Below are 9,708 nucleotides of genomic sequence, written 5' to 3'. Positions count from 1 at the left end.
CACACACACACAGCCACCATCCCTGCAAACTCAATCTCACCAGGGTGCCGTTGGACAGCCGACTGCAGTGGCTGTTCGCGCCGTCGGGTGGCGCCACCTTCTGGTGTCGTCGGAAGACCTCTGCAAGGAGCGGCGACCTTGGCAGGAGGTCGACATCCTTGAAACCGAGCAAGGTCGCGAGCTCATCCCTCATGTTGCACTGACTCGCCTGCAATATAGGATCACGATGACAATACAATCTTAAATATAACTTAATATTAAATAATGCAATTTAAAATATAACATGAATGAATCCGGCCATACGGTGAGTTGTGCCGATCACGCCATATTAGCGTGGAGTGTGTCGAGTTCAATCTACTTTTGACAAATTGATGCATCCAGAAATGAGGATGAAAGCATGCGTTACCCCGCATTCTGGATCAAACACGGAGAGCGTGCAATCAAGGTTGAAGAAGACCAAGAATTCTCTGACGAGCGAGACTACCGTCTGACCTGAAACGCAAGCAGATGACGGCAAAATTATCTCAATCTCACGTGTGACTAAACCGACCAGGCTCTCCAACTGTTACACGTCATAGGACCTCTCGCCAACGTAGTGTTAAGCGCGAAGGGAACTTGTGGCTAACATGTGACGTAACTCGTAAGTGTGTTATCGGTGAAATTCACTGAATAAACATGATCTAGTATCTACGGGCTTCAGGCACCACGATCACCACGTTTTGGCCAACAAATGCATCATGCATATAGCATTACTAAGACACTAACCATCTTTTGAGCTGAGATATTCCACTAGAGGCTTGTTCATAAACGGCGTTCGATTTTCTACGCGTTCTTGTTCTTCTAAAGCAAGAAACACACTTGCTCTCAGCTGTGCCTGCAAGAGGTTGTTAAAGTTTTATAAGCAGTTGGATGAGCTCCAAAAACAGGGAGGAATAAACCTGGGACGCTTTTGGAAAACAAGGAAAAGGTTGCTCCCAGCAAAGGAAAATAAAATGTTTGGAGTGGAAAAAAGAGGGGAACCAAAAGTAAAGTTGGAAAAAGTCAATGAAATTAAAGGAGCCTACGTAGAACACTTTAAAGAATTATTAAGTACCAAGACTCCAGTAGGAGAGAAAGAATGCCAACTCTTTAAATCAGTAGAAAGAATGTTTCAGAAAATAAGAAATATAAATAGAAGAGTCGAGGATAGTGAACCTAATATGAACGAAATTCAGGAAGTGATAAATTCACTAACAAGTGCCGCGGAGCGACAGCGCTCATCTAACGTCTACTGCGGTGACTCTGTGGTGAAGTGGTGGGATTCTAGTAAACCCTGTTAGTCCCAAATGTGTTCACATACACGCCGAAACAGTCGAATGCACAGGGATGCAGGGTTCTCCCCAGGATTAAATTCAAACAGGGGGGAGGGGAGGGGTAGAGGGAGGGGGAGGGGGAGAGAGGGAAGAAACGTAGGGGGAGGGGGGAGGGGGGAAACTAGGGGGGTCCGGGGGGCGGTGGTAGTTTTACCGTACGACTAAGTTAATGCGTAAAATCGCCACCACACCATAGACGGTATTTGGGGTTCTTGTATATATAAGATAGCCGAGTCGGTTGTAACTGTTAGGAGGCAGGGTACTATTGTGTGCATTGTCAGGCATTAACCCTGTGTACTGTCTGCAGTGCATGCGTCGTACGTAAAATACACAGCGTCGATGTCCTGAGTCGAACGGCAAATTCTTGACGGTCGATTCCCGAGGGCGCTGGCAAACTTTTATTGTGGATGGAATTTAACGAGGCGCGAGTAATTTAAACCGGGCGCAAACAATCTCAAGCACAGGGGGGAGTTTTCCCAAAGCGGGGCGCGCGGCCGCGTTTGCGCAACGTAGGAGAACCTGGGATGGTATCAGAGAACGGGCTTCTCAAAAGAATGTTTCGTTGGGATCGTTATGAAGTTTGCCACGGAGATGGCGCGTTAACGGTTTAAGGTGTCCTTCAGACTTAAAGGATGGAAGCTCGCCAGTCGTACGTATAGCACCAACTATTGTGCAAGACAGAATGAGGTAAGCCTCATTCCCATTTACCTACGCAAGGCGCTTAACAGGCTGCAGATAGAAGAGCGCCCGACGCTGTAACAAGTTAACGGCACAGGCAAAAACTACAACAGGTACCACGCGACCCACATGCAGTCTGGGCAGTGGCATACGTTACATTAAAGATACTGACAGTACAGAATGCCATAGAAACTATACGATTTAAGGAGCATAAACCTTCTTCAACCAAATTTAGCTTTTGAAATTTCACTGTGACATTGTAGCCTCGTACATCCAGGCATGTATAGATTCTACTAGCAAACCCGGCAGTCAAATTCTTTCTAACAGTAGGCCCTAAACAAATCCATGTTTAACCCTCCTCTTGAGGGTCAAAAGGTTATCCGACACTTACTCTTTGCATGTCAGCAGAAGGGACATTTCATGGTCCTTTCAATAAAGCCATAAAAATGCTAGGTCACCGCTGAAACAAAAAAGTTTTTCAATCGCTCCGTCAGACCATGTCCTCAGAAAATGTTTAAAATCTGCCATGTGCCCATTGACCTTTGACCTGTGACCTCCAATTTCGGCACAGTGATGGCTTTTCCTACCATGATGCTATATACCGACTATCACGAGCCTAGGTTGAGCCGTTTAGATTTGTGCCGCAATTCTGCATTTCCTTCCTATACCTTAAAAGTTAAGGAGTGAATGTTCCCTTCTTTTACACCTCTTGACCTTTGACCTTTGACCCCCAGCTTCGACATCCCAACTCGTTTTGACGATCCCCCCCGATGTGCCGAATATCATGACCGTACGGCGAGCGGTTAAGATTTGTGCCCAACTGTTGACGGACGGACGCACGCACGCACGGACGGACGATCGTGCGATTCTACAAGCTGCATCTGACTATGTCAGATGAGCTAAAAAGGAACAAATCCCCAGATAACCAAGGCTTAATGTACGAGTTATTAATAAATGCAGGGGACGACCTAAAAATGTCACTGAAAATTATGATAAACTTACTAATGCAAAAGAGAAGTGTTCCTACAGAGTGGAATGAAATGACTATAAAAGCAATTTACAAAGGAAAAGGGTCAAAGGAGGACCTTAAGAATACTAGAGGCATCTTCTTAACGGATATTATGAGTAAAATAGTAGAAAAATGGATTTGGTATAAAAAACAGAAAGTAATCAAGAGATGCACAAACCAGTGTGATGGGAAAAAAGGTTATAGCACCACAGACCATCTATTTGTTGTTAGAGCAATAATAGATAAAAGTAAGAGTCTCAAGAAAACATACTCTTGTTCTTTGGAGAGATCCAAAAATGTTTTAATAAATTATGGCTAAAACAGTAAAACTTAAAGACTGCATGATTGACCTGTGGTTTAAAGGATTAAATTTTAAAAGGACCTTGTTGGGAAATAATATACAAAATAAATGAGAAAACCACAATAGCAGTTAAAACACCTGTAGGACTATCTGAAACATTCGAAATAGATTAAATAGTGCGTCAAGGGACCGCGCTAGGCCCAATATTATGTTGTATCACGTTAGACCAAGTACATAATTATGGTACACCGGTCTATATGTATGGGAACTCAATAGAAATCACGCCTCTTTTATATATATGGATGATATCCTGGGAATTGGAAATTGGGAGACTATGACAAAAATGGCACAAGCGTGTACTAGGCTGGCGGAAGAAAAATTGCTACAATTTAATATGAAGAAAACAAATATATTGGAAATAAAATTTGGAGGCCCAAGTAGCAAAGGAAAACAGATTCTTCTCGGAGATAAAATAATAAAAAGATGTAGTGAATATATACATACTTAGGCGAGATTTTAAGTGAAAAAGGAGGATATAAAGAAATGATAAAACAAAGAACAGAGAAAGGTCGATTTATGATGAGTGAAGTCATATCTATGGCTATTATTGGCTAATCAACAAAATTTTGGAAACTATGCGATGGAAGCACGTGTTAAACTTTACGAATGCACTGTACTGACTGTAGTGCCGTCACTACTAAATAATAGCAAAACTTGGACTAATCTCACTAAGGAAGAGGAAAAAATGGTAGAGGATTTCCAAAATGAATGTTTAAGAAGGATACTCCAAGTGCACAGCAAGACACCACTAGAGGCACTAAGAATAGAAATGGGAATAATACCAATAAAAGATAGGGTTATAAAAAGTTAATGTTATTGCAATACATTATTAAGTTAGAAAATGATAGATTAATGAAAAGAGTATTTTTAGAACAAATTAAAGAAATTGGAAGTAATTGGGCAAATGAGGCTCTAGAAATCTTGAAGGAGTATGACATAAGTATAAAGTATGTCACTTATGACTATTGGTTCGCAACATAAGAAAGAATGGAAAAAATATGTGAAGGAGACTATTTTAACAACTGCCGCGGAGCGACAGCGCTCATCTAACGTCTACTGTGGTGACTCTGTGGTGGAGTGGTGGGATTCTAGTAAACCCTGTTAGTCCCAAAAGTGTTCACATACACGCCGAAACAGTGGAATGCACAGGGATGGTATCAGGAACCTTCTCAAAGGAATGTTCGATGGGATCGTTATGAAAGTTGCCACGAGATGGCGCGTACGTTTAAGTGTCTTCAGATTAAAGATGGAAGCTCCCATCGTACGTAGTAGCAACAACTATTTGCAAGACAGAATAGGTAAGCACTCATCCATTTACCTACGGAAGCCTACAGGCTGCAATAGAGAGCTGCCACCTGTAACTAATTAACGCAGGCAAAAACTACACAGTACCACTGTACCGGCGTATTTGGACGCTCGCCCGAAACTGGACGCTCCTAAGTGCGCATGCGCGCAGGCGCCTCTTGTTTTGCAAGGGCGCACACAGCGCATGAGCAATATGCGCAGTAGTCTACTACGAGCGTACACCGGCGTATTTGGACGCTCGCCCGAAACTGGACACTCATAAACTCTACTCCTGATAATGTTAATAATAATGTTAACAGGCTTTCCAGCAGTCCTTGACAACATTTTAGGGCTAATTTTAGGGAGAAATTAAGATTTTTTAGGGCTATTTTAGGAATTTTTAGGGATGAATCGAAACATTTTAGGGATAAAATAAGTCACTTACCTTTCATAAACCTCAATCGTGTTAACTGTACCAGATACAGTTCTATGTGGTCATGTGCCAGTCTACCAGCTATTCCTATCCTCCAAGTCCGCCGCTACGAATGTACATCATCAAGTGTATATAGGCAAATTAGGCAATTGTCTTTGTACATTCGCAGCCAGGAACAGGTCGTCATAATCAGACACTGAAGCTTAGGAATCACTGGTAGATCTGAGAGTCACAATACTTACTCTGTATAAAGATAGCTAGAAAAATCATCCATTAGCAGGGTCTCAAACCGCTGTGAACTCCAAATGCGGTATGTTTCCCGTGAGTATTTCAGTAACCTAGTGGCGTATTAGAAATGATGGGGAAGGCCGAAAATTTACGCTTGCTCCGCAGGCAGGCCGCGGCGCCGTAGTGCATGCCAGTGGTAGGGGGGTCTAAGGGCATGCCCGCCCCAGAAAATTTGAAAATATTTAAGCCATTTTCCTGCAATCTGAAGCATACTGTGGGCCATATTCTCATTCTGATAACACTATCTTCAACCTCTACAACCCTTGTCTGATTAGGCAGATCAAACTACCACGCGACCTTGCAGACAGCGCATGTCTGACTAGGCTATTGCCATTTACCGTAGACGATGCCAGATAAGAAAATGGCCTGAAAAAAACAAGTGATCGCAAGACTCCAGGACAACGCATACAATCAGTGCAGAATTTTTGTACAGTGGCAACTGAAAGGGAATAAAACCTTGGCCGTCTGCAGAAATGCAGAAATTAAGGCTAGAATCGTAATATTCCGCCAGAATGAGGAATGGTTTGGAGACATCTGCATTAGTACATAATTACAAACCAAAAGTTCATCCATCAGAATCACGAAAAATCCAAACATGTTTGTGAATTTTTTTTTTTTGAATTGAACAAAAATTTGTTTGCTCTTTTTAGGAATTGCATACATTTTTTTAAATTTTTTGAGGATTTTAGGGCGAGGCTCAAATTTTCGTGGAATTTTTAGGGAATTTAAGGGCCGTGGAAAAGCCTGTGTAATAATAATGTGAGGAGGAGGAGGAGGAGAGAGGAGGGAAGGGAGGAGGAGGAGAAGGTGTTGAGTAGGGAGGCGGAGGAGGAGGAGGCGGAGGAGGAGAGGAGAGAGAAGGTGTTGAGAAGAGGAGGTGTTTGAAGTAGGGAGGAGGGGGAGGGAGGGAGGGAGGAGGACAGGGTTTCAAGTAGTTAAGTCACGATGTTGAATAAGGACTTAAAGACCATTCTGAAGGCCAAAATATTAGACTTTTTTAACGGCGCATTTCGCTAGATCACCGACTATTAAAGTAACTAATAATTATTTATATACAGACACAATTGCAAGGCAGACAGATTCAATTATTTTCGTTTGATATATACAACAATTCTTTACTCTAAGTCGAAGAACAGTTAGAAAACAATGATCCTTTGGCAAAAAATAAGGACTATTAAGTTCTCTTTTCTGAGAGATTCACCAATAAATAAGTACTAATAAGACTTGCGAAGACCCGGCTGAACCCCTGGGGAGGAAGAAGGTTTGGGTGGGGAGGAAGGAGGAGGGGTGTTTGAGTAGGGAGGAGGAAGAGGGAGGAGGAGAGGAGGGAGGAGGAGGAGAGGAGAAGGAGGAGGAGGAGGAGTGTTGGAGGTAGGGAGGAGAGGAGGAGGGGCAGGAGAAGGTTCGTACTCCAACACGCTCGCTCGCTCCTCCTCCTCCGGCCTACTCCAACATTCTCCTCTCTGCTACTCCAACATCTCCTCGCTGCCTCCTTCTCCCTACTAGCAAACTACTTTGCTCCCCTCCTCCTCCTGCTCCTACCCTACTCCCCTCCTCCTCCTCCTGCCTCCTCCTCCTCCTCCTCCTCTACCACTTCTCCGCCCTTCCCTCCCCGTCCTCCTCACTCAGCTCCCTTATCCCTTCTCGCTTCTCCCACCCAGCATTCTCCCCGGACTGCCTCCTTCTGCTCACCACTATCTCCTTCTGGCCGCCTCCTCCCCTCTCCACCAGCTTCTCCCTTTCTCCCCTTTTCCCTTCTCTCCCGCATCCTCCTCCTCCACGCACCTTTCCTCGCCCTCCTCCTGCCCACGCAGCTCCCATTTCTCTCCCCTCCTTATTCACCTTCTTCCTTCTCCACGCAGCTTCTCCTTCTCTCCGCTCGCTCTTCTGCCACCAGTTTTCTCCCCTCCTTCCTTCGCCACCAGCTTCTCCCTTCATCCCGCTTCCTCCTTGCTCCATCAGCTTTCCCTCCTCCTCTTCCCCCTCTCTCCTCCTCGCCCGCCTCCTGCCTCCTCCTGCCCTCCGCTCTTGCCTGCGCTCCCTCCTCCACCAGCTTCTCCCCTCCTGCCTCACCACCCTTCTCCCGTCTTCTCCCCCTCCTTTCTCCAACTCAGCTTCTCCCCTAGCTCATTCTGCTGCACACGATCTTGGGCGAATGCGTCTCGCCACCTTTCTCCTTCCTCCCCTTCCTCCTTCTCCATCAGCCTTCTGCCGCATCGCTTCTCCTTGTTCCTCCGCCTGCCTCCCTTCTTCCTGCTCCTCGCTCCTCCCTCCCCTCCCTCATCCTCCTCCTGCCTACTCAAACACTGCTTCTGCATCCTGCTCCACCTCCCGCTCCTCCTCGCTCTTTTTCCTCCTCCTCCTCCTCCTCGGTCCCTACTCAGAACACCCCTCTCCTCCCCTCTCCTGCCTCATCCTGCACCTTCCCCCTAACTCTCCTCCTCCCTACTCAAGAACCTTCTCCTCTTCCGTCCTCTTGCCTCCATAAACATAAAAGAGCATGGCTTCCTGATTTTCCCTCCGGCCCCCTGAAAACAAGAGGCCCCTTGCGCGCATGCGCATTAATGAGCGTCCGAGAGACGCGGTAAGCAAGATGGCGTTGCGCAACAAGATGCGTTGTTCCTGCCGACGCGCCAGATGCGGTTAAGCCGACGCACGTTCCCGCGGACTGGGCGGCAACGCGACGCGCGGTGTGTTTGTATGTAGAAATCCGCGCTGCCCGCTATAACCTCAATTCCGGCGGCCGAAGGAGGGGTCGGGCCGCGCGAATCCGTATAGCGGAAGCGTACCTATCGGGCGAGTTTTCGTCACACTACACCGGCTCGGCTTACGACGGCATTTGGCTGGCTGCTGCTGTGCGCTGAGAGGGTTCTTATGTCCCCCCGGGGTACTGCGCGGCAACGTACGCTGGCACTGATCTAATATGCCGGCACCGTACCTCGCCTACTCCACTAACGAGTTCTAGGGAGTCGGCCTACGCCTACTCGCTAACGCCGAACCCTAACCTAATCCTAATCCTAACCTAACCGCATATCAAATAGTGACGCAGGGTACGTTCGGTATACCGGACCGTACGCCAGGGTACGTTCCGGCAGTACCCTGGGGGAGCATAGACCTTTATGAGCGGCGCTGCTTGCTTGTTGGGCGGCGCTGTGCGCGGCAGAGCGAGGTATTTTGTTGCTGCGGGCTTGGCTTGCCAGCAGTATCTACAGATTAGCTACGTGTAAAAACTGGCGCGGCCACGCCACCGACGTGCTCGGCAGTATTCGCCGGCCAGCGAAGTTTTTTTCCCGACAGAGTCACAAACGGTATAACAATAGCAAAGACATATAGCGGCCTTCTGATTGGTTGCTGTCGATTTGCGTTTGGCCTTTGATGGAGAGAACAAAACGGCCCATTTGTAAATGTTTGTTTTGGGTTTATGACGCGCTAGATAAAGTACGTTTTTTGTCTGATCTATTTTCCATGAATAATAACATATCTTTTTCCTCATTTTTAATATAGACTATAACAGTGGCTGCGAAATAAGAAACCAAATGTGGTTGTCGCGGCGGACAACGCAGGCAATCAATGAGGGTGTCCGCAAGAAATTTTGGTTGTCCCAAAAAAAATATGCGCAAATCTGCCTATTTTTCAATAGTAATAATATGGTCAGACAACACCAAAAACACGTGGTGTGGGCCAGGCTTTTTTAAGCAAGGGTGGGCCAAAAACAGCACAACTGCGCGAAAATTGTGGCTGACTTTCAAGTAATTGTTAATGGCTCCTCCGCCTCCCTCTCCACACCCTACGGCTCCTGCCGCCTCCCTCTCCACCCGCTACGGCCTGCGCCTCTACCTCTCTGCAATCTTTGTTTTGGGTGCCAGTGTGAATAGGCGACATTTTTGTTTCATTTGCTCTCTGCTCCGCAAGATATGTAATTGCTCCAGTGGCGGGACTGGGATTTCTAAAGAGAGGGTGAAAAACAAGCGGGGGGGGTATGGGGGTCCTCCCCAAATAATTTTGAAAATGTAAGTATTGGCAGGAGATAGTCTTTGCAGGCATTTTTGGAGTACATGTACAGCCTTCAATTCTGCCTACGACAATTCTCTTTATTAACTTTTGCGGATCAAACATAGATCCGCCACTGCATGTTGTTTGTTTTTTTCATGGCTATGCGGAAAATTCAAATAATAATGGAATCAAAAATACCAAAATGTAGGGGTGAACTTGGCTGGTTTCGCTGGTTCCAATCGAGTTCACCTCTCATAATCAGAAATCTGACAGTATACGCAGTGTTGGAAATACAAGCTGGTATGCGTTC

General features: G+C 46.2%; 1 protein-coding gene across 1 annotated transcript in view; it reads right to left on the bottom strand.

Annotated features, from left to right (window-relative positions):
* LOC106816687 (FGFR1 oncogene partner-like) overlaps positions 1-874 on the bottom strand; it is a gene marked incomplete at its 5' end in the record, with an annotated part of 23,295 nt that extends 22,421 nt beyond the window's left edge. Inside the window, 3 exons of the mRNA XM_014821308.1 lie at positions 8-208; positions 407-492; positions 766-874. Of these exons, the coding sequence (XP_014676794.1) occupies positions 8-208; positions 407-492; positions 766-874 (396 nt within the window). The remainder of the gene's footprint in view (positions 1-7; positions 209-406; positions 493-765) is intronic.
* Positions 875-9,708: the final 8,834 nt, after the last annotated feature.

The sequence above is a fragment of the Priapulus caudatus genome, unplaced genomic scaffold (assembly GCF_000485595.1).
Source record: "Priapulus caudatus unplaced genomic scaffold, Priapulus_caudatus-5.0.1 Scaffold1454, whole genome shotgun sequence".
NCBI classification, from domain to species: Eukaryota; Metazoa; Priapulida; class Priapulimorpha; order Priapulimorphida; family Priapulidae; genus Priapulus; species Priapulus caudatus.
This window is presented reverse-complemented; position numbering and strand designations above follow the sequence as displayed.